General features: G+C 44.1%; 1 protein-coding gene across 4 annotated transcripts in view; it reads left to right on the plus strand.

Annotated features, from left to right (window-relative positions):
* The window catches only part of PRDM10 (PR/SET domain 10), a 74,089-nt gene extending 49,523 nt beyond the window's left edge, over positions 1–24,566 (plus strand). For all 4 annotated transcript variants that reach the window (XM_075122205.1, XM_075122203.1, XM_048827611.2 and 1 more), the window contains exons 13-23: positions 2,624–2,971; positions 5,732–5,887; positions 7,722–7,901; positions 9,085–9,195; positions 10,442–10,642; positions 11,836–11,979; positions 16,959–17,129; positions 18,901–19,041; positions 20,970–21,138; positions 22,123–22,235; positions 23,678–24,566. In XM_075122205.1, the coding sequence (XP_074978306.1) occupies positions 2,624–2,971; positions 5,732–5,887; positions 7,722–7,901; positions 9,085–9,195; positions 10,442–10,642; positions 11,836–11,979; positions 16,959–17,129; positions 18,901–19,041; positions 20,970–21,138; positions 22,123–22,235; positions 23,678–23,914 (1,971 nt within the window). In that variant the 3' untranslated portion in view covers positions 23,915–24,566. The remainder of the gene's footprint in view (positions 1–2,623; positions 2,972–5,731; positions 5,888–7,721; positions 7,902–9,084; positions 9,196–10,441; positions 10,643–11,835; positions 11,980–16,958; positions 17,130–18,900; positions 19,042–20,969; positions 21,139–22,122; positions 22,236–23,677) is intronic.
* The last annotated feature ends 302 nt before the right edge of the window (positions 24,567–24,868 follow it).

The following is a 24,868-nucleotide window of genomic DNA, read 5'->3' on the forward strand; positions in this document are numbered from 1 at the left end:
AATTGGAGAGAGTCCAGAGGAGAGCAACAAAAATGATAAAAGGTTTAGAAAACCTGACCTCTGAGGAAAGTTAAAAAAAAGGGGCATGTTTAGTCTTGAGAAAAGAAGACTGAGGGGGGACCTCGTAACAGTCTTCAAATATGTTAAGGGCTATTATAAAGAGAACGGTGATCACTTGTTCTCCATGCCCACTGAAGGTAGGACAAGAGGTAATGGGCTTAATCTGCAGCGAGGAAGATTTAGGTTAGATATTAGGAAAAACTTTCAAACTACAAGGGTAGTTAAGCTCTGGAATAGGCTTCCAAAGGAGGTTGTGGAATCCCTATCACTGGAGGATTTTAAGGACAGTTTGGACAAACAGCTGTCAGAGATGGTCTAGGTTTACTTGGTCCTGCCTCAGTGTAGGGGGCTGGACTTGATGACTTCTTGAGGTCCCTTCCAGCCCCATATGTCAATGAAAAGTGCTATAGGAATTTGAGGTATTATTGTGTCTTAAAATAAAGACCAACCACTCCAAAATTTGACTCAGTAACAGAGCAACATGCCTCCGATATAAGAGTGACTCCCAACTCCAGTGAAGTCCATTATAAGGCACTTGGGATTTCAGCTAAATTAATCACTGGTGTCGCTGAACATTCCAAATCATCTGATTGTGACTAGAAATTTTCCTTATGCCATGGGATGGTGTCTGAGATTACCTGCGAAAAGGGAAATGTGTGTGTGTGTGTGTATATATATATATAGTGTTTTTTAGTTTTCTATAAACAGTTGCTCTTATGTTTCTCTTTTACTGGAAAGAGTGCATGGTTTCCTCCTTTTACAGTTTAGACAGTGGAGAGAACCATTCAGATTCTCTTCATGTGTCTGTAGCCTAGTACTCCAGAATAACTGCTGAGGTGTCTTCTAATTCTGACAAAGCAGCTTTGAACCCTGCTTCATCTGTATCTGCTTTTGACACTGACTCAAGAGTAGCAGCGCATGCCAGCCAAGAAGTCCCATAAAGAAAGGAGAGTGGAGATGGTTTTAACCAGGGAATTTTGTTCTTTAAGACTCTGTTTACTCTAAAGTATGCTAATAACAACAAGCATGTTCAAACACAGTAACTAGCAGCATTCTAGCCTTGTTTCCCTGGCTAGCATGGATGTGGATTAAAAAAAAAAATTAGAGAAGCTGAGTGAAAAGGAGACAACAGTAAACACTGGACGGGAGATCCTGTATTGAAGGAGTGTAAAAATTCCTTAGATGTCAATAGCACCGCGAGAGAAATGGCAGAATCCCCAGGCCATTTCAGTCTTCTGCAATGTAATATGAGATTTCATATTTGTCAGTGTAGTCTGCTCCCATATGCACTGCCAGCCAGCATAAAAAGTTCCTGGCCACTACTGAAGTGCAGGCCCACTGGGCAACCAACTATTTCCACAGTTTGCAAGTCCAGCTGTGACTGCTCCTACAGCAGCCAGAGCAGAGATCAGGAGCTGAGCAGGGCTTCGCTGGATTTGTCTAATCTAGCAGGCAGGAGAAGGAAAGAAACAGCAGTTGTTAAATGTTATAGGAAAACTAGATCAAAGGAAAACAGACACTGAAAGAGGGGACGAGAGAGAGAGAAGAAAAGATATATGATAGAAAGAGAGAATGAAAGAAAGAAAAATGGAATGAAGGAAAAGGGAAAGAGAAGGAAGAACAATAGCAGGAGATACATTAGAAAGTTAATTTAAAATATGCATTTAATAGAGTTTAATGTCTAAACATTGTAATGAATAAAAATGCAATTAATGCTTGATTAGATATAATCAAATACCTTTGATTGGCCCACAAAATTCTACCAAAGCTCTTACCAGAACTCTGTATGTGTTTCTCTGTGAGTGTGTTTACGTCTCTACTTCACTCACAAACACACACACACAGTGTGCGTTTAAGGGTATAATTGTGTGGGTTCCTCACAAGATATTACGTGTTGCTCTTGAAGCTGCCTATCTGGCCCTGCTATAATGTTTTTGAAACTCCCATTCCTCTTTTTTAATAATACTGAGAAGGTTTAGGTTAGCACAGAGATCCACTTGATCCAGCATTATTAGTTTGGGGCCATGCTAAACCACTGCTGCAGATCTCTCTGATGCTCCGTGGTGCAGAAACTGACCCCCCCAAAAGGCTGCAGATTCCCAGAGGCTCTGCTAACAGACAATGCGTATGAGTAATTGGGAGATGCCTCGATGTGGTGGCTCATCTACAAATATAAATACACAGAGCCTCGTCCTGAGAGATCAGTTGCAGGTTCCCAACACCTCTCAGGCTCAAGCCCACCCTGGAGAGGAAAGAGTGAGTTTATGTTACAGAAAAATTGTGTATCAAAATGTGTTTAGAGCAGGGCATGGGGACTCAGGACTCCTGAGTTCTGTTCCTGGCTCTGCTACTGTCTCACTGTGTGACCTTAGGCAAGTCTCGGAATCACTCTCTGCCTCAGTTTCTCCATCTGTAGAATGGAGATAATACATTTCTATCTCAAAAGGGGTCTTTTGAGATTTAACTGCTCAATATCTTGGCTCACTTAAATTTGACAAGACTTGTATGTAAAGTCTGTATGTGATAATAAACACTGATGTTCTTTCTTGGGTGTATCTTTCAGAATGCAGCTCTTCAGCATCTATTCATCCGAAAGTCCTTCCGTCCCTTCAAATGCCTGCAGTGTGGGAAGGCGTTCCGGGAGAAGGACAAGCTGGATCAGCACCTGCGATTTCATGGGCGGGAGGGGAACTGCCCTCTGACCTGCGACATTTGCAATAAGGGTTTTATCAACAGCAGCGCTCTGGAGAGTCACATGAAGTTCCACTTGGACCAGAAAACATATTCCTGTATTTTCTGTCCTGAATCTTTTGACCGCTTGGACCTGCTTAAAGATCACGTGGCAATCCATGTCAATGATGGCTATTTCACCTGCCCTACCTGTAAAAAGCGCTTTCCCGATTTTATCCAGGTGAGTGCCATACTGACCACAAGCAATGGCTTCCAGACCTTGGGCACGTGTAATGCTTCTCAGTACTGATTCCATTCAGGCCAGCTTATGCTGTAAGTCTGTATGCTCTTACAAGCTAAGCAGGATCAGTTTGTGGATGGGAAAACTGACAGGAAGTGGTAACGTTCATTTTGTAGATGGCACTTTTCCCTCTCAGTCAGTAGTGACCCAATACGCCAGCATGGTGTAGTGGTGTTGGTGCAGTCTTTTGGACAACGTGAAGCAGAATTCTTGATCGCACATGGTTGTTTGAGAGGCATGGCACAACAGATTCTTCCCTCTTGCTGGATGCAGTAGACATCAGAATGTACACTTGTCCCTGTCAAGGTTCCTTCCCCACTCTGAACTCTAGGGTACAGATGTGGGGACCTGCATGAAAACCTCCTAAGCTTACTTTTACCAGCTTAGGTCAAAACTTCCCCAAGGTACAAACTATTTTGCCCTTTTCCCTTGGACTTTCGCTGCCACCACCAAACGTCTAACACCAGTTACTGGGAAAGAGTTCGTTTGGAAACGTCTTTCCCCCCAAAATCCTCCCAAACCTTACCCCCCTTTTTCTGGGGAAGGTTTGATAAAAATCCTCACCAATTTGCATCGGTGAACACAGACCCAAACCCTTGGATCTTAAGAACAATGAAAAAGCATTCAGTTTCTTAAAAGAAGAATTTTAATAGAAGAAAAGTAAACAGAATCACCTCTGTAAAATCAGGATGGTAAATAGCTTACAGGGTAATTAGATTCAAAACATAGAGAATCCCTCTAGGCAAAACCTTAAGTTACAAAAAGACACAAAAACAGGAATATCCATTCCATTCAGCATATCTTATTTTCTCAGCCATTTAAAGAAATCATAATCTAACACATATCTAGCTAGATTACTTACTAAATTCTATGACTCCATTCCTGTTCTGTCCCCGGCAAAAAGCATCCCCCAGACAGACCCAGACACCTTTGTTTCTCCCCCCACTCCAGCTTTGAAAGTATCTTGTCTCCTCATTGGTCATTGTGGTCAGGTGCCAGCGAGGTTATCCTAGCTTCTTAACCCTTTACAGGTGAAGGGGTTTTTTCTCTGGCCAGGAGGGATTTTAAAGGTGTTTACCCTTCCCTTTATATTTATGACAGTCCCTAACTGCTGAACTTGTATATTAAAATGCATTATATGTTTAAAATCCCATTGCCTTTTTTGCAAGAGTAATGCTGTTGAGTCCAGGGCAGTAATTCCAGAGCATTTCAGTATGTTCTGCTTCCCTAACTTCCTCCTGTAGGTTCAGTTGAGTATATTCCTCTTCAATTCCATGTTCTATGCAAGAAGTAGCTGCGTTTGAGTGGTGGGTGATGTAACCCCTTTGTGCAATTTGTGGAGTCCTTCAAGATGAAAGACATGATAGACATTTTAGAGTACTGTTTTCTTGCTTGGTGAGAAAAACGTAAACCTACCCTACATACATTCATTACGCTTAACATGAATAAAGAAGATGACATATATCTCACAAAGGTACCGTGACCTGAGACTAAACACGGAAATCCAGTTTCAAGTCAAGTGATAAATCCAGGAACTGATAGGCATTATCCAAAAGTTCAAAGAAGAAAAGATGGTGTGGGGGGGTTATTAATACAACCCTCCATCCCCAAAATAATCCAGCCTCTATTAACATGGAGCAGAAAGAAAATAACAAGCTGGTTACCTAAGCTATGACCATCTCCCCCATCAATTTTCCAGTTAAACTGATCTAGTAAGAGAGAGGTTACCAAATTCTTTCCACTTTTTCATATACTGTTGTATGAATAATTAAGTCCAGTCACTCTGGGAATTAATAATCAGAAATCATGGTCTACGTCCCTGAGTAATTATTGTTGAGCAGATATAGAGACCAAGTGGCTCCATGGTGCAGGAGGAAAATAAGGATTGCATCAAAGGTCCTGTTCTCTTCATGCTGGGATTTGGAATTCCAAGCCTTACTAGCTGTTTTATTACAGATCTTGCTGTGCACCTGACCAGGCAAAGGACATTCCTAAAACATGCAAAGGAAACTGCACGCCGGAAGGTGTTCAAAATGAATTGCTCCCTACGTCCCATGCGTACTGTAACCGCCACCTAATTCTTTCTGATCAAAAGGAATTAATCTGTGTTCTCAGATTTCCTTCAAATGAAAGAAATAGAGGGAATGAGCATCAGCTGACTGTGTAACTCGAAGATGTTGGTCTGGTAAAAGTTGCCACTACGTCAGCCATCCTTTTTTATCGTCTTTAAAATACCCAGTCATGCAGTTGCAGGTGCCTTCGAGAATCATTCCTCGGGAGATCAGAGTGTCCATGCAGATCTGTAACAAAGATTATGAGGATTCATTCATTATGCTGTTAGCATCTGTTAAGCTATTATCAGGACCCCAAGTATTCTGGTAAACCACTGAAGAATTGAGTTTCCCTGGGACAGACTAGAGAACTCTTAAAAACTCTTTTGGCCCATCTCCACATCTCCCAGGTGTGCAAGAGAGTAGGATTCCAAAGCACCTCTAGGGAACCGCTTTGTCTCATGTTTTCTTGGAAACTGTTATTCAAGGCTGTTCAGTTTCTTGTGCTGATGGATTCTATCCAAAGACCAGAGCTTCAGCAGTAACCAAGTCTCCCCCTAGTGTTGCTAAGAGCTGCTGCGACGGTTCGGTGGTCTGTTTGCTCCACATCCGGAGTGCCCTGAGTTTTCTCTGTGGTCTTCGCTGCCAGGTGAAGAAGCACGTGCGCAGCTTCCATTCGGAGAAGATTTACCAGTGCACGGAATGCGACAAGGCTTTCTGCCGTCCCGACAAGCTGAGGCTCCACATGCTGCGACACTCGGACCGCAAGGACTTCCTGTGCTCCACCTGTGGCAAGCAGTTCAAGGTAAGGTCTCTACGAGGCTGTGGTGTTCCCAGAGCGATGCCGGGACAGCTTTCTCTCCCTCCTTTGCCAGCAAGGTTGCCTTCCCAGAAACGGAAGCAATCAGCACCTGTAGGCATGCTAGGTTTGCACGCAGATTGCATGCGCCAATCTATGCAGTGTGCGTGCTGCGGCATACATTTTTGAATTACTCTCTCTGGCCTGAGCAAACTATTGAGCTCTTGCTTGTGATCAGCTTGTTAACACCAACGGGCAGGTCCATCCTCCTTCCAGCCACTTGTAGAGTCACTTTGTTGCACAGCGTTAGTGCAAAGTGCCCCCAACGTTGTGCTTCCCATTACTTGGTTTCGGAAATCTTTTTTATTGGAAATCCATTTACACCAATGGACTAATATTCCACACAAGCCACGAGAAATAAGTTATAATAAGTGGCAATGGACATCTGATCTTAAAATTAGAACTCTAAGTATAGAACAGATGGAATTAAACTGGTGTAGAGATTTTTAAAGGGACAGCATGAAACTGAACTGGACCAAAGGGGAGCAGAAATCTAATAAACACATGTGAGAGTTTTCTGGTAAGATCCAAACTACAATAATGTTGTGAGTTTGGTCACCACTGCATAAAACTGTAAGTTGCTTCAGCCTCTGAAAAGTTAAGAAGTGTAGCAAAATGTGATCATAGCATCAAACTAGAAGGACAAATAAAACAATGGCATTCATGCTGCCTAGGGAAAGGGTTATTTTAGAGGAAAAGTGACGGAAATGCTCTGTTAATGAGAGGAAGTATTGTGTAATGGGCTGTGCCCAGGAGTCGAGACTCCAGGCTTCCATTACCAGCTGTGATCTTGGTTTATTGTGTGGCTTTGGGGAGGTCACTTTAATCTCTCTAGGCCTCAGTTTCCCCATCTGTAAAATGGGTGTAATAGTATAGCGCCTATGATACGTCAGAAGGATAACAATGCCTGTAAAGCATTTTGAGATGACAGCTGCTGCAAAAGTGCAAAATATTACAACATTGTTATTATTATAAAGCCTTTCACAGCATGGATAACATCAGCCCTAGTAGCTATTGTTACCATTATGCAGAGTGCAGGACAGAGGTGCATAAATGGAAAGGGTTGGGTAGAAAAAATGTACAACAACAGTGGGCCACCTAGTGAGATCATTTTTAAGTAGGACTCCCACTGAAGTCAGGAAGATAACTAGAAATGGATACATGTGCATCTTTGCATTGAACAGAGCAAACTGCAGCTGCCCTCTGTATTTTCCCCTTACGTTTTGCATGTGTTTGTGAAAAGTCCCATAATTCAGCCCTGAGACCTCTACCCAGATATAGCCAGTGGAGGTACAAGCCTCGTCTCTGCCTTTGAGGAACTATTTCTAGGGGGGGAGGAGGGAACTTGGCCTCTACAGCTTAGTCAGCAGTTGGGCTCTGCCATCAAGGGTTACATTTCGTGCCAACCTGTAGTCATAGGAACCCTTTGCCACTGGGAACTGGACTGAGACCCACCAGCTCATCTCTCAGAGACCAGTGAATTAGCGTTAGCCAGGTAACAGCTTTCACTGCCTGCCAACCATAAACTTAGAAATGAAAGGTTCTGTAGCTTCTTATTGATCCAGTTCTCCAGTCAGCTTCTTTAATAATGAAGTGCAGCCCACAGAAGCAAAAGTTCCCAGCATGCCATGCTCCATCCATATCTTAGCTGCCTGCTCCATTATTGGAGATGACAGTTCCAAGAATGGACCTCTCTGTGGCATGCATTTTGTCCACCCCTTCAACAAACAAACGCTGTAAAATTGATTTTTTCTTCCCCTCTGACTGTTGTCCTAAACAGAGGAAAGACAAGCTCCGAGAGCACATGCAAAGGATGCATAATCCAGAAAGAGAAGCTAAGAAAGCTGATCGAATCAGCCGCTCCAAAACCTTCAAGCCTCGGATAGCTTCCACCGACTACGAGAGCTTCATGTTCAAGTGCCGACTGTGCATGATGGGCTTCCGGAGGAGAGGCATGCTGGTTAGTGTCCTGATGCTCTTGAGATCTCTGCCAGTAGAGACTTTTCTCGATTAGGCATGATTTACGACATAAGATAGCTTTCGTATTTAGCTTTAGTGAATAAGAAACCAATGCCTGCAAATTTCAGGTGATTAGAACAGAGGAATGTTGAGAAAGAACTGCAGGAATTGTAGTTCTTCCAAAGGGTCCTCTTTTTGTTTCTTTCCTTTTTTCTGTTTTTTTTTTTTTTTTTTGGCCTGTCCCCATGGTGTATAAGCATTGTGATGTATAATAAATACATCCATCATCGTGCTGTCTGGGCACCAAGTTTGAGATCAGTAATACAATTGCATGGTCCAGATGGGACAGGGAGGCTCCACCGCTCAGTTTCCAGATGTTCCTTTATTATTTACTAGGAAGTTTGTTTTGTTCCTCTGTCCCCATTACTATTTCTCTCTCTTTTCTCTTTTTTTTCTCCTTCCTGTGTGGGACCTCACCAGCCTTTGTCACTGAGGGAAAGCTTGTGCAAACACATCTGTATTGTACACCACATTGGCTCAGGGTGGTTGCGATCTCTGCTAATAAAGAGTTACATAGCCAGGGGGCTTCTGGTGATAAAACCTTGCTCCCAGCCCTGGAGAGTTTGACCCTCTTCTCCTCTTATGTGGATCAGGCATGCACATTCTAGTATCTGCCCCACAAGAAATAAAATGCCTCTTTGGGAAACCGTCCCTGTGAGATTAGTGGGGAAGGATGCTCATTGGGAACCTTGTTACACACACAAACTGTACTGCTGCCTGGAGCCAGCAAATTCTGGAGCAATGCGAAAAATCAGTCTGAATCAGACACCTCCCACCCCCCTGGATTTTGCATGGCACTGGCTCAAACAAAATTAAACTAGCGTGTATCAGGAGCGTTCACCAAAGGAAATTCATGTGAGTACATTTTTGCTTTTTCCAAGAGCAAGTCTTTCAGCTCAACAAACTGGAAGTGGGATGCAGGGTGACTAGGTTCACCTTCAGCAACTGACCACAAATGGACGTGAAGCCCAGTGCCCTCAGGTGGGCATGGCGTGGCTGGTTAGCAATGTTTCGGTGGGGCAGTGCGCTGGGGAATCCATACTCCCCGTGACCAAGAGAAGAGTCCATTGTTTAGCTTCCAGCTGTAACATATTTTCTTCTTCTCATTTGCTTCTTTCTCTCAGGTGAATCATTTATCCAAGAGACATCCAGACATGAAAATAGAGGAGGTGCCAGAGCTAACATTGCCCATCATCAAACCCAACAGAGATTACTTCTGCCAGTACTGTGATAAGGTATGTGAGGAAGTCACCAATGAGAGCACAACCCTCTACGTTCTTGCAACCAATTTGTGTGTATGAACATGTGGCAGGACTTGTGATTTTCTTGAGATAATACCTGGCTGAGCTGGCCAACGGCATTCGTACCAGCTCTGTCCATGCAGAAATGCATTGAAGCTAAGGCAACTAAATGCAAACCAGACATTTCAGTTCTGTTTTTCTCCACTTTGTTTTGGAGCCTGTTCTAAGGACTCCGTGTCTGATCTCGGTGTTGAAGATTGCCAGTCCAATTAGGGGGTTGCACACTTCGTAGCGTCTGTAGGCTCAGCTATTTTTCACACACCACAAGCTCCTTGCACTGTCGGAGCCCATGTGGCGAAAGGTCTGGTTTTCAGGGGTGCCATGAACCCGCCGTTGCTTTTGACTTCAGCGGGAGCTGTGGGTGCTCAGCACTTGTAAAAAGGAGTTAGGCACCTATTTATCTTGAAGGATTTGGCCTTTTATTGTGAGCTATCCACTTCTCAGCCACATTCCAGTGATTCATAGTGTTCTGTAGCCTGCAGCTTCTTCTCCTTTGCCTTTGGTGCCTCTGCTTTCCCTGAGTACGACCTGCTCATTGGCCTCTCTCCCTGACACGGACTTTTATTTATTCTGGAAAAGTTGCCTTCATAATGTGGTTCACTGATGCCTCCTATCTGTGGTTGAGAAGAGCATCCCGCTCCTTGCTGATGGTTTCTTTAGTTTTGTTTAGCTTGCTTCTTCTTTTAACATAAGTATACAGGGTTACTTTGCTGTTTTTCTCTAACTGGCGCTCCTAAGATGTGTCTAAAGAAACTAGACTTAAAACAGACTTGCTGATCTCTTGTAGTTATTAAAGACCCAGTGATGCTTGAGCAAGAGTGGAGATGTTAATCCTAGTAGCCTAGGCAAATTCCAGTTCAGGTGATTACATTCTGCCTCCCATTGTCAGTGGAATAGGGTTTTCCTTCTCAATTCCTGACCTAAGTAGTTGTGTAGCGCTGGGTTTCTGTGCAGTGTCAAGCAGTTATTACATTCCATCCTGGAGATACTTCTCTCACCGGCTGGTAAAGTGATACGTGTGTGTGTGAGACAGAGAGAAAGAACTATGATATAAAATTGTTATGCAAATCCCTGTTAAAAGAGGCGTGTGAATTTTCTGGATGGAGACACACACACTCTATCTGTTTTGGGCACTGCCGTTGGTGTTATGCTGCTCCCATTCGAAATTTTTGACCCACAGGTGTACAAGAGTGCCAGCAAACGCAAAGCCCATATTCTGAAGAACCATCCCGGTGCTGAGCTACCTCCGAGTATCCGGAAACTGCGCCCAGCGGGACCGGGAGAGCCAGACCCCATGCTGAGTACTCACACCCAGCTCACGGGCACTGTAGCCACTCCACCAGTCTGTTGTCCTCACTGTTCGAAACAGTACAGCAGTAAGGTACTGTGAGTGTCTCCTTGCCTCAGAACAGAGCCCCGCCCTTGGGGCCTTGTTCCACCACAGATCTTGCATCGGTCAATCCAGGGGTTCAGCCTTTTCATCATGAATCAGACAACTGATTTCAAGCTGACTGGGTGCTAACAATGTGAACGCAGTTTATTTGATTTACAAAGAAAGGAGGTGTTTAGTGGTTAGATTAGGGAACTGGTTGTCAGGATTCCTAGGTTCTATTCCAAGCTCTGCCATTGATTTGCTGTGTGATGTTGGATAAATTGCTTTATCTGCCTGGGTGTCAGGGCTTGTCTATATGTGGAAATTGACCAGAATAGCTATTGTGGAATAAGCTCTTACAGAATACCTTCCCATGTAGACACTTCTATTACAGAATAAAATTGTTTACACAGAGTGTTATTCCAGATAGCTATAGCACTTTACATTCAGACCCTACCATATTCCGGAAAAACATCCCTTAGCCAAAGGAGATAATACTTACACCCCTCCTGGGTACATGAGTTTAAAAGAGTGTTTTTTTTTCCTTTTCCAGGGTTGAGTCTTGATGAATTCCTGGTTTTCTAGGAGTGGGCCTCGCATGGTACACGCAGAGCTTTCGCTCACAGTATTTCCTGCTTTTTAAACACTGGCAGCCAGGTTTTCCAAAGTGGCCTCTCATTTTGCACACCTCCATTTTGGGATGGTCACTTGCGACATCTTGGGCCTGACTTTCAGAGGTGCTGAGCATTCACAGCTCCACTTGAAGACAACGGTTGTTGCAGGTGCTCAGCACCTGTCAAAATCAGGCACAGCGTGTCCCAGGTTGGACACCCAAACTCTGAGGCACCCAGAATCAGGGCCACTTTTGCAAACGTTGTTTGTGGGTTTTTCAAAACTGTCCCCTTAGGTTTTTTTTGATGGGTCTTTTTTTATGAGATGGATAGTACAGAGAGGAAGGAAGGAGTCAGAGACAGAAGAGTCTTTCTGCTCTCTTCTGAACAAGTACTCAAAACATTTGATGGTGTGGGGGAGATTGGTCCATGGGGCCATGGAGTTTGAGAGGCAAAAGCTCATCATCAGGCAAGTCTAATTCATATGAACTCCATGGTCTTTGTGTTTTCTCACTGGTGACCGGAGCATCGCATGGTCTGAGGAATCTCGCTGGCCATCTCCCTAACCCTCTTCTCTGCACCCCTCCACAGACCAAGATGGTACAACACATTCGCAAGAAGCACCCTGAGTTTGCTCAGCTCCCTAACACGATACACACGCCCTTGGCAGCAGCCGTCATCAGTTCCACCCCTGCCGTTTTAACCACTGACAGCACTACTGGAGAGACTGTTGTGGTAAGAATGCAAAGGATGGTAAATCAGGCCATCTGAGTGAAACAGTCAGATATCCTAGATTGTAATGATTATTAGCATTTGCTTGGCTCCCATCGCTTTGGTATTACAAGGCTTATGTTGAGACATTCCCATAGATCACTTCTGTATATGAATCTATGCAATTTACTGTTGTTCCTCTAGAGGGTCTGTATTTCCCTGTTTAAAGATCTAAAGATTTGCCCACTAGCCTTACCCCACCCTCTCCTGTCCTCACTACTCATATGTTATGGACTCCAGATGGTATTTTCAAAAACACCTGAGTGATTTAGGGCACAAGTTTCAGTGATAGTCGATGGAACTTGTGCTCCTAAATCACTTTAGCGCTTTGGAAAATCTTCTGTTCCATCCTAATGGCCGAGGACTGGATTATACTCCCTTTAGAGCTAATCAAAGCCACCCCTTAATCATTTGGGTGGGGTGTTATTTGAGTGATCTCAGCTCCCTCCATCACCACTGGTGAAGCGTGCTGCCTTCACAACACTCCCAGCTGCCAAGTCAGCGAATGGCAGAGACCAGAAAATTGTTCTGGTCTCCCCTGAATGGCAAAGGACCAACCTCCTGCAAAATTTAAAAAAAATGTCATCCACACTTTAAACTTTATTTCAAGACTGTTCACTGAAACTGTAAATAACAGTGACCAGTGTGTGCTTGAGAGAGGGCAAACTCGTCCCTAATTACTATTATTATTTATATTACCATAGCACCAGTGGCCAGAACCCTATTGTGCTCGGCCCTGTACTAACAGAAAATTTTCCTGATGCTTCTGGCTTGATACATCAGATGAGCCCAGTGTTAATTGTTTCTTCATGTTTAGTAAATACAATAGCACAGAGCAGCACTGCTTCACTTAGGTAAGTAGGATAGCTGGAATATATTTGCAGAAATGATTAGTCAACCTGGAAACACAGACCAGGCTCCTGGAAGGACAACATTTCTGCTTCTATAAAGAATAATTCAGAGCTTGTGGATACAATTTTTTGTTTATATATTTATTATTTGTTCATTCTATTATGATGACACCTAAGAATACCAAACAGGATCTGGGCCTGTTGTGCTTAATGGCTGTATAAACACAGAGCAAAGAGCAGGTTTCAGCTTCATTACAATATCACATTCTAGTATCTGGGCACTTAAATCTGCATTAAGATGTGTAAATTGTGCATTTATGTGCCTAACTGCCACTTTAAGTGCCCTTATGCTGGAATAGGACTTTCTCGATCGGGCTTTTGATGCACGCATTTGCTCCAATACTTGAATAAAAATGCTACAATTGCAAGGAGCAGAACTTCCTCTTTATTTTTGTGTAACCTTAAAATACTATTGTAGAAATCATTTTCTGGTTGACAGGGCTGGTGCAAGCAGAGAAAAACAAACAGCCACTTTGCATCCTGCTCTTTAGGGAAATATGAATCTCAGGCAAGATCTTTGTCTCATAAAGCTGCCTTATCTGCTTCTTCAGCAGCTGGAACAGATGGGGAATAAGCTCATCTCTTGCTGCCTAGGACCCTCTCTTGCTTCGCAGTCCTGTAGATCATAAGGATGGCACTTACCATTCAGTTCAGTTATACCAACAGGAAGGTTTTCAGAATGTTCCAAAGACGAACGGTTACATTTCCCAGCTGCGAATCCAGATCTCTTTTGGCTTGTGAATGAAGATAGTAACAGTGTGATGTTGGCATGTGGGGTTTCTCTGCACATGGCTGAGTGAGGCTAAGGCTGAATTAAGCGGGGCGCTGAGGATCACCAACATAGGTTCTGTAGCTGGGAATGGATGGAACTAAGTTTGGAACCCACTAGCATAGGTAGCAAGAGTCAGTGTATAGTAACTCCTCACTTAATGTTGTAGTTATGTTATATATATATACACACACAGTATAAGTTTTAAACAAACAATTTAATACCGGTACACAGTGATGATGGTTGTGAAGCTTGGTTGAGGTGGTGAAGTCAGAGGGTGGGATATTTCCCTGGGAATGCCTTACTGCTAAATGATGAACAAGCACTTGGCTGAGCCCTCAGGGGTTAACTCGTTGTTAATGTCGCCTCACACTCTACAAGGTAGCATGAATGGAGGGAGGGGAGACAGCATGGCAGAGAGAGACCAAGACACACACCCTGTGTGTGAGAGAATTGCTTCTTTAAGTAAGCTTACCCAACTCTTAAATACACTGCCTTAATCAGCAAGCTGAGACAGCAGCTGCTGCCAGGAAGCTCCCTCCATCCTGAGCCCTGTCGTGTGTCCCCCCTGCTCTATGGAAGATGGAGTAAACAGGGTGCAGGAGCAGGGGGGAGGGGGACACCCTGACATTAGGCCACACACACACACACACACACACAGCAAGCAGGAGGTTCTGGAGAGATGCTCCAAGGCAGAGGGCAGGAGCAGCACATGGCAGTGGTGGGAGGGACAGCTGAACTGCCGGCAATTGTAGCCTGCTGGGCGCCTGCTGCACAGGGAGCTGATACGGGGGCTGCCGGTCCACCCTGGTTCCAAGCCCCCACAGCTCGCTGCAACGGGCTGCTCTTCCTGCAAGCAGTGGACAAAGCAGGCAGCTGCCAAACGACATTATAAGGGAGCATTGTACAACTTTAAACGACATTGTTCCCTAATTGATCAGCAATGTAACAACGTTAACCAGGACGACTTTAAGTGAGGAGTTACTGTAGAGCTTCAGCCTTTGATTCCTGAGCCAATCTAAATGGGCAGAGTGGGCACAATGCCAATCACAGAGGCACTCTCCACAGTGCCAGGCAGCATGAGGAATATTGACCACCGCTTTGGAAGCTGCTGAATTCCCCTGCTTCCCTTCATGCAGTGGGAAGAAGGAAACTATTGGGTCCCTCAGCCTATTGCGAGGCAAGAATTAAATCCCTGCTCTCCAACAGCTAGGGAAGGCGAAGGGAGGTGGAACCCTTGTTCCCAGGAGCTGGGGGTGGAAAGGGAGTAGAGATGTGATGACAATCTTATGAAACTACATCTGTACAAAATAGCAAGGCTATTGGCAAACACTAAATCAATTGAAAACTGGCTAACAGATAGGTCTGAACATATAACTGTAAATGAAGAATTATCATCTATCAGGTCTGTTTCCGGTGGTGTCCCACAGGGATCGGTTCTTGGCCCTACACTATTTAACATCTTTATCGATAACCTGCAAGAAAACATAAAATCATCACTGATAAAGTTTGCAGATGACACTAAAATTGAAGCAGTGGTAAATAATGAAGAGGATAGGTCAATGTTTCAGCGTGACCTAGATGCTTGGTAAACGGGGTGCAAGCAAACAATATGTCAGGGGTCTCAAACTGGGGGTCAGGATCCCTCAGGGGGTCGTGAGGTTATTACGTGGGGGGGTCACGAGCTGTCAGCCTCCACCGCAAACCCCGCTTTTCCTCCAGCATTTATAATGGTGTTAAATATATAAAAAGTGTTTTTAATTTATAAGGGGGGGGTCACACTCAGAGGCTTTCTATGTGAAAGGGGTCACCAGTACAAAAGTTTGAGAACCACTGCAATATGTGTTTTAATGTGGCGAAGTGTAAATGTATACATCTGGGAACAAAGAATAGATTGCAGACCGTACTAACGGGATGTGGGACTCTGTCCTGGGAAGCAGTGCCTCGAAAAAGAGTTGAGGGTCACAGTGGATAAATTAGCTGAAAATGAGCTCCCAGTGTGACGGTGTGGCCAAAAGAGCTAATGCAATCCTGGGATGCATAAACAGGGGACTCTTGAGTAGGAGTAGAGATGTTACTTTACCTCTGTATGACTGCTGCTGGAATCCTGTGGCCGGTTCTGGTGCCCAAATTGAAGAAGGATGTTGATAAATTGGAAAGGGCTCAGAGGAGAGCCAAGAGAATGGGAAATATGCATTATCATGATTGACTCCAAGAGCTTGTATGCAGTGTTGTTGTAGCAGTGTCAGTCCCAAGATCTGAGAGACAAGGTGAGTGAGGTAATATCTTTCATTGGACACTTCTGTTGCTCAGAGAGACAAGCTTTCGAGTTACACAGAGCTCTTCTTCAGGTCTGTGTAAGCTTGAAAGCTTGTCTCTCTCACCAATAGAAGTTGGCCCAATAAAAGACATTACCTCACCCACCTTGTCTCTCAAAGAGTTCTATTTAGCTTAACAAAGAGAAGGTTAAGGGGTGACTTGATCACAGTCTGTAAGTAGCTGCATGGGGAACAAATATTTAATAACGGGCTGTTTGATCTAGCGGGGAAAGGCATAACACAATCCAGTGGCTGGAGGTTGAAGCTAGACAAATTCAGACTGGAAATAAGGCATAAATAGTGAGAATAATTAACCATTTGAACAATTTACCAAGGGTCGTGGTGGATTCTCCATCACGGGACATTTTTAAATCAACAGTGGATGTTTTTCTAAGAGAGTTGCTCTAAGAATTATTCTGGGGCAGGTCTCTGGCCTGTGTTAGACGGGAGGTCAGACTAGATGATCCCAGTGGTCCCTTATGGCCTTAGACTCTACAAACGTATGAACTGTTCTCTCACAATTATTCGCCAGCATGACTCACCCATTGCAGCCCCATCACAAGATGTGTTTATTTTGTGGTTGTCTGAAATGTCAGTCTTTGGGAAGGTGGCCCATAGCAATTAAAAGCTGAGTACAGCTGTATTGAGTAACAGGAGAGTAAATCTTAACCTGGGAGAGTGTGATGTTCCTTCCTGTATGCCTTGTCCCTGCCAGTGATAAGGAAAGAGAGTGAGCATGAAAATATGGGTCCCCCACGATGTAGAACAGAGCTCTCCCACTGGCCTGATTGCTGACAGAATCTCATTAAGCGGAGCTCCATACACAGTAAGCTCTTCTAAATTACTGACCAGGCTTCAGTGGTTTAGGTTAGGTTAAGTACAAACGTGCAAAGTGTTCAGCCCAAGAGATAACATTGCACGATGCACTGTGCCTCTCTTCCTCAGACAACAGATCTGCTGACGCAAGCAATGACAGAACTGTCCCAGACCCTGACGACAGACTATCGAACGCCACAGGGAGATTATCAGCGAATCCAGTACATCCCTGTGTCACAATCCACAGCTGGCCTGCAGCAGCCCCAGCACATACAGCTGCAGGTTGTGCAAGTGGCCCAGGTAGGTAATCTACTGAGGATATATCTTAGATCTCTCCTCAAGCCTAAGTGACACCATGGTTTTGAAGACTTTAAACAAAATGTTATGATGGTGAAAGGTTTTGGGGAGGTCTCACCTGGAGACTGAAGCTCAAGCTAAATTTCCGGTGCTGCTCCAGGGGCTGCCCCTCGGGAATTGACAAAGTGAGTCAGAGGGTGACTCACTTCTGCACTTGGGAGGAGCAGTTTGAACTTCTTTTTTCTCCCGGAGACCTGGAGCCAAAATCTGAAAGCTTGGCAAGTGTTTGCTTTCTCCATGTATTAACTCTTAGGGTGTTCGTCCTCTGTGATATTCAGTAACCCCTTTAAAAATAAATAGAGAGGGTAACTGGATTAATGGAGCTGGGGAAATGGACTTCAGGCAGCTTTGCACAACCAGATCAGCTCCTTTATATCCTTCAGTCTCTGATTGCTTGGGTGGATCTGAAAGTGTCAGACAGCTTATATTTGAGCCTGAAATCGGGAGCTGTTTCCTGTCCTTTTGTTGCTCATTTTTACCAATACTGCACCCCTTGTTAATGGTGGCCTAAATACTGGCACCGTTTGACATGAATTTATGAAGTTTTAATGATTTAGCTGCTGAGATTCTGGTGCCTGCAGCTTTGCATTGATTTTAACAAGGTGTGATGTCTCTAATTAAATTACTATAATTAAGTAGAAGTTGGTGCCTCTAAGGGTCTTTAATAGGTAAGACACTGGAAATTTCACTTTTCTTTCCCCTAACGTAGAGCTGTATCTGGACCATCCTTCCTCTCTGTAAATGTATGGATATGCAGTTCTGGAATGTATGAACACATACATTTACAGAGAGGAAGGATGGTCCAGTAGTTAGGGCACTAGTCTAGGACTTGGGAGTTCAAGTCCCTGATCTGCCACGGATTCCTGTGTAATTTTGGGCAGATCACTTACTCCTGGTCTACACTACAGAGCTAGGTCGACGTAAGGCAGCTTATGTCGACCTAACTCTGTAAGCATCTACACTAAAACGTAGCTCCCACCAATGTAACTCGCCCACTACACCGACTGGATGGATAACTCCACCTCCACGAGAGGTTTAGCGCTTAGGGTGATGTAGTTAGATCGACACAGTGTCAGTGTAGACACTGCATTGCTTACACTGTCTGGCGCTGCCTGTCAGAAGCCGTCCCACAATGCCCACACTGACAGCTAAATCTGTGCAAGTGCTCCTGGTGAGGACGTGCACCGCCAGCATAAGGAGCGTAGCGTAGACATGCAAAAGCGATTGAATTACTGTGGTGGCTGTACGTCGACCTAACTTAGGTCGACTTAATTTTGAAATGTTGACTTGCCCTTAGTCTCTCTGTGCCTGGGATCCCCATCTGTACAGTGTACTTCTCTACCTCACAGGGGTGTTATGAGAATAAATACATTAAAGATCGTGAGGCACTCAGATGCTATGGTAATTGGCACCATATAAATGGATAGATTTAATAATTAGAGAACTGTCTCTTTGCGCCACTAAATTTATCATTTACCTTCCATTATGACTCAATTTTTTAGCCCTGTTTACAAGTTAGCAACAACCCTGTTGTAATGCAGGCTACTGATCAGTCCAAGTGTTGCTTATTGTTTAATATTTGTATTATGATAGTGCCCAGAGGTCCCCATTAGGATCATGGCCCCATTGCTCTGGGTACTATGCAAACAGAAAGGTGGACACAGTCCCTGCCCCAGAGAGTTTACAGTCCACAACTCTGCTTTGATTTTCCCAGGCTACCTCACCTCACCAGTCCCAGCATTCCACGGTGGACGTTGGACAGCTGCATGACCCCCAGACGTACACCCAGCACGCCATCCAGGTGCAGCATATCCAGGTCACAGAGCCAGCCCCAGCAACGCAGTCGTCATCACAGGTATCCCACGCTCTCCATGCAAAGAGCATTCTCCGTGCCAGGATGCTCAAGCTGGAGTTTTATACAGCCCTGTGCAGCTGATGCTCTGTCCGCAGGACTCCCCTTGAAATCCTTAAGAGTACTGCACAAGAGTAGCGTTGCAGCATTAGGACCTTGATATTATTTAATAGTTCCCAGATATTCCCATTTATCGCAGCATATGCAAGATAGGGGTGTAAAGACACTTAGGTGGACATATTTATGACTCCATATGGTTAAAGGGATGAAAGAAGTTCACAGATCTGCGAATACTGGCCATCCTCAAGGGAGCTCATGGGAAGATGTGCATTTTAGAGAGACGTTATGGACTCGGCATGAGGCTAGCAAATCCTGAGTTCTAATCCTGGTCTGCCATTAACCAGCTCTCTGTGCCTCAGTTTCCCCATCCGTATAATAGGGCTAATGATACTTAGAGTGCATATTTGAAAATATAAAGTGCCCACGTACAATGGTGGTGGGTATTTTAGAAATGCAGAGATAGCTTATGAGAGATATGGATAATGATTTATTAATTTATTTAGATTGTTTAAATGGGCAGTTTCTTTTTAAAAATGCAAGTCTCTTCATGTATGTACAAGATTAACATAGTATTTAAACAAAAGCATTTACATGCTGGTTTGGTGCCAATAAAGGATTCTCAGGAGTCTCCCAGACATCTGTCCTAAAACCCTATTTGACTTCATCCCTCCCTCAGAAAAGCTTGAGGTAAAATATAGGCTTTGCAGTCATCAAATCAGGCTGTGGCAGACACAGGAGTGAGGTAAACTCCAAGGCCCTTCACTGAAAATGCTCTCTCAGCAGCCCTCTCTTATGTAAGCCAGGGGATCATGTAGAGAGGCAGCCTTGAAGGTAGGTACAGCCCCCACATTACTCTCTGGCTACTTGTTTTAAAGCAGTGATGACTAATGGCAGAGGTATTCCCAGGCAGTTAATTCCCAGGCTCTGAGACCAATAATGAATTATTTCTGTTACACACTGAAACTATCTGAAGAAGAATTAAAGCCCTTTTCCTAAGCATCAGAAAGTTCAAAATTCAACTCTTGTTGCCCCAGAGAGTGTTCAGTTTGTAGTACTGGTCTTTTCTGAGCAGTTAAAAGACTTGTACTGTTTCTGGTTCTGATCCCGGCTCCCTCTCCCAGACTTGCTGCGTGACGTTGGGCAAATCACATCTCTGCCTCCGTTTACCTATCTCGGAACTGGGTCTAATAGTAGTGACTGAGCACACAAAGAGGTTGTGAGGCTCTTTGGGTGGAAGGTGCTATAGAAGGTCAAAGCACTGTTATTATTACAGTATCAGAGGGGTCGCCGTGTTAGTCTGGATCTGTAAAAGCGGCAAAGAGTCCTGTGGCACCTTAAAGACTAACAGATGTATTGGAGCATGAGCTTTCGTGGGTGACTCTTTGCCTATTATTATTACAGTGACCAGTGGTAGAGCAGGACTTAATTGCAAACATGCAACGAAGTTTATAGTTGTCCACAGAACAGGTGCAGCATGGGTGGCAGCAGCGGAAGATATTCCCATACTGTTCTGCCACCCTTGCCCTGGTATGAAGGAGACCTGAGGATGAGAAAGGAGTTCATGCTCCACGCGCATTCATTCAGAGTTCGGCCTCTTCTGAGACGGCCGGTTGTGGGAGTGGTTGTGATACGGACATTTTTTCAACTAGGAATGACTCAGGGAACCCACTGATTCCTGTGCCAAAAGACAGCTGCAAATGTACAATAACTATTGATCGCTGCCGACCTGGGCTGAGGCTTGCACTGTCAACTAAAGGATTAGTCCGATAGTATCCTAATACTAAGAGGAACGTACCTCCAGCAGTACAAATGCGTGTGAGCCTTACCGTGCTGGCAGATAAATAATTATGTCTGTTTTCATGGTGTTCTAGGTGGGAGCTCAGCCATTGAGTCCCTCATCACAACAGTCTCAGCAGGAACTCAGCCCCTCTCAAATGCAAACAACCACATCAGCACCAAGCCAAACTCTCCAGCAACAGCAAGGATCCTCGGTCCAGCACACGTATCTACCCAGCCCATGGAACTCGTTTCGTAGCTACCGTAAGTATCAGAAATGCGAGGAGGTCAGCAATCACACTAACTCCTTTTGGGACTGGATTCAAGTCTCTTAGGCCCTTTTCCTCCATTTCCCCAGATGTAAAATGGGAAATGTAATACTTCCCTACTTCACAGAGGATTGGGAGGATTCATTAGTTAATGTTCATTAAGCTCTTTGAAGAGGAACAGGGCTATATAAATACAAACTATTATTATTGGACTTTCCCCTTTCCAGGCTGGAGTCACACTCTGGTGTTTTAAGTGGTCTGTTTTAGCAGGCTGGCTTCTCTTTTCCAAGGGGAGTGCATTTGGCACGAATAAGTCTGACTTGGAGAATGGATTGTTTAAATTCAGAGGAAAGCCTGAACGCATTTCGAAAAGGCTCATTTAGGAGAGGGTGACACAAAATGGACTTTTCACACCTGATGTCAAGTACCTTCCTGTGCAACTCTGTCCAGCAACCCTCTATGAATCCTGGAGCAACACATCCTTGAGGAATACTTCCATTTATGGCAACGATGGGATATGATGGCTATGATCTAAAGGCCAGATCCTGAGATGATGTCAGTTGGTGTAGCTCCACTGAAGTCAATAGGGCTATGCAGATTTTCACCACCTGAGGATCCGGCCCTAAGTGTCTGATTCTTTTTTCCACGGGAGCTCAAATTTTGCCCAGATGAAGGCTGTGTTGACAACTCACCAGAAGGCCAACACTTAAATTGCATGATCCGGCATCAGTTGCTGCCTAATCTTGGAGACTGGGTGCCAGCATGAAACTTCCATCTTGATTTAAGCAGCCGCACTGCACTTCATGCTGAAACCTATACTCTTGGCCAGTCAGCCTTACCTCTGTGTTAAAATGGGGATAGTCTCAGGCCCTATTGTAGCACTCCCAGGCTTTATTTGATCCTCAGGCCACCCTTATTATTGTCTTCCATACTAACCTCTGAGAGTGTTTTAACTATAATTCTTCATCCTCTTTTCTAGCATCTGAAATTCAGATGATGGCCATCCCACAGGGTCAGTATGTGATCGCAGAGACCTCTGTAGGCACTCCTGTCACCACAGTGAACACAGGGCAAGTAAAAGCAGTCACCCAGGTAAGCAGAAGGATGGCAGTCTTTGTTCTGGGAGGATGAATTAGACATAAAGCGCTCGGTCTGAACATATTAAAGAAACACCAAAAGAAATGTCAGGGGGGCCCAAAGTAGGAAACATGGTGGTGTCATACCAAGGGTACATGTAAAGGTGTTTTCTGAAGTTAGGAGCTAATGTGCCTTACAACTGATAAAAACTGAATGTGTGTGTGTGTGTGTGTAAGTGACAGAGAGAGAGAATTGTATGATCTAAAAGGTCACAACTGAATGTGTGTGTGTGTGTAAGTGACAGAGAGAGAGAATTGTATGATCTAAAAGGTCACAGGCCTTCTGCAACACTTGTACCAAGTACCATACTGGGGCAGTGTCCGTAGCTACGCTTGCAACCCTTAGTTACGTTACATGCTGGGACTCAGGAGGCCCAAAGCTGAGCAGCAGTGTGGCATTGTTCTTTAGGCTCCAGAAGACAAGAAATAATCTATTTGGTGGGAAAGTGTCAGTCATCTACTTCAAGGGAAAACATAGTTAATTATTTATGTTGTACCACAATCCTTATGAGGTGGGGTAGCAAGGTGATCTGCCCCTTTAAGGGGCTGCAGAGCTAGGGAGCAGCAAGCGCTGGCCTAAGGAGAAGCCCAGCAGGTAGGAGCTGGGAATCAAAGCCAATCATTAGCTGCTGCTTAGTTGGATATGCTGATCACCCTGCTACACACAAGTGAAAATGAAGAACCCTGTACCAATGCATTTACAGTCTGATGCCACCATGTGGCAGACATTTACTCGTATGAGTGGCTTTACATGAGCAAATAGTTTCATTTAGCTCATCAAACTGAGTCCAGGACTATTCCCTTGCATAAATGATTGCAGGATCAGGGCCCAAATTAGTAGTATTGATTAGTTATAATACTTCAGATAGGTAAATATTTATTAAAGCTGGCTACAGATAGAAATTAATTTTCAAAACAGTTTTAGAAACTTTTAAACTCTTTGCATAACTGAATGGTATGAATAGACTCAGTGAAAGCTGCCATGATACTCATATTGTCTAGCAGGAGATCCAACATACTGATATAGAATACAGAAAATACAGCTCCCACTGGAATGTATGGCAAAATAGGAGACTTTCAGAGTTATTGTAAAGTGAGTTAGTTATTTTAATTTTTTGCATGGGTGGGTTAATTATACAGTTGGTTTTAGCCAATGTTAAATTAACCCCTTTTTTTATAGTAGTTAAATGAGCCGTACAACTCTGAAAGTATCCTGTTTGTGTTTTTTTTCTGTCAACGTTTAAATACAATACAGTTTAGTTTTATAATCGCTCATTCATATAGACAATATCCCCCAGTGCTGAGACAGAAAAGTTGTAATAAGAAGGTGTGAGAGAAAGATGGCAATTCAGCAGGTCTGAAACACAACTGTGACTTGTGCTTCTACTCTCTGTGCAGACCCATTATGTGATATCTGAAGGACAACCCGATCTGGATGTAAAACAGAACTCTTCACTCTCCAGTGGGGTGCAGGTGGGTGTGTCTCAGCCATCAGCGCACTGTGACCCCTTGGAATCACAACCAACCAATCAACAGCAAACCACGCAGTACATCATCACTACAACCACCGACGGGAATGGGGGCAGTGAAGTGCACATCACTAAACCAAGAACATTCTCCGCAGAGCACGAATGAAGAAACCCCATTGTGTCACCTGACTTTAAGGACAATCTCTCCCCCAAAACATCTGGGTGTCCTGGAGCTCATTATGTTTTAAAGTATTCATTCACATAACTTCAGCTAGAATCTTGGCGCTCTTATTGATGCTTTATAAGGGGGTTTAAGTCACAGCAACAACTAAAAAATACCCTCAAAACCCTTTGGGAATGGTGCCATCTTATGCAAATCTTTAAGGAAAAGGAAAAAGTGAGAAGTGGAAACTGCTTGCCCAGAACTTTGCTTTTTGGCATGTCTGATGACCCTTATTTTCCCTTTGTGGAAGTATCACAGTATACAACATTTATTATAAAGATGGGAGAAAATACTTGCCAAACAATTAGCTAACGGCAGATTATGTCCCATGTACATTTCTACCATCTACAGGTAAACAAAAAGACATCATATAAACTGCCTGTGGTATTTGCTGTATGTCAGAACTGCTCCCTGTGTCTTTATTTTTAAATGGCCAAGGAAGAAGGGAACATACCAGCTAGATAAAGAGCAGACCGCCTGGAAAGAAGCAGCAAATCGGTGACTCCTTGTGTGTGCGTGAGTGTGAGAGAGACAGATGTAACAATGAAGCTGTGAAACTGTGCACAAGCAGTCAATTAAATTATTATTTTAGCAACCTTTTAGAACTGTTTACATGTTCTCTGCGCTGCCCTGCCAAGAAGTTCTGGGGAGAATGAAAGATGCAGTCTTGAAACCTCAATGTTTGGAATTGAAATCCTAATAGCACATGACGGTAACACTGAGCCTATACTGTGTTTCCCCTGCACTCACAGGGAACTCTTCTTTTCCCTTGTAAACCAATAAAAGGCTCAGTAATGCTTAAACCTGAATAGTAGCTTTGTGCTGTGACCCCTAATGAGAATGGGGGGAGAGAGTTTAAAGAAATTGATTTTTTTACAAAAAAACCTTTTCTTTGGT

This window comes from Caretta caretta, chromosome 22, assembly GCF_965140235.1.
Source record: "Caretta caretta isolate rCarCar2 chromosome 22, rCarCar1.hap1, whole genome shotgun sequence".
NCBI classification, from domain to species: domain Eukaryota; kingdom Metazoa; phylum Chordata; order Testudines; family Cheloniidae; genus Caretta; species Caretta caretta.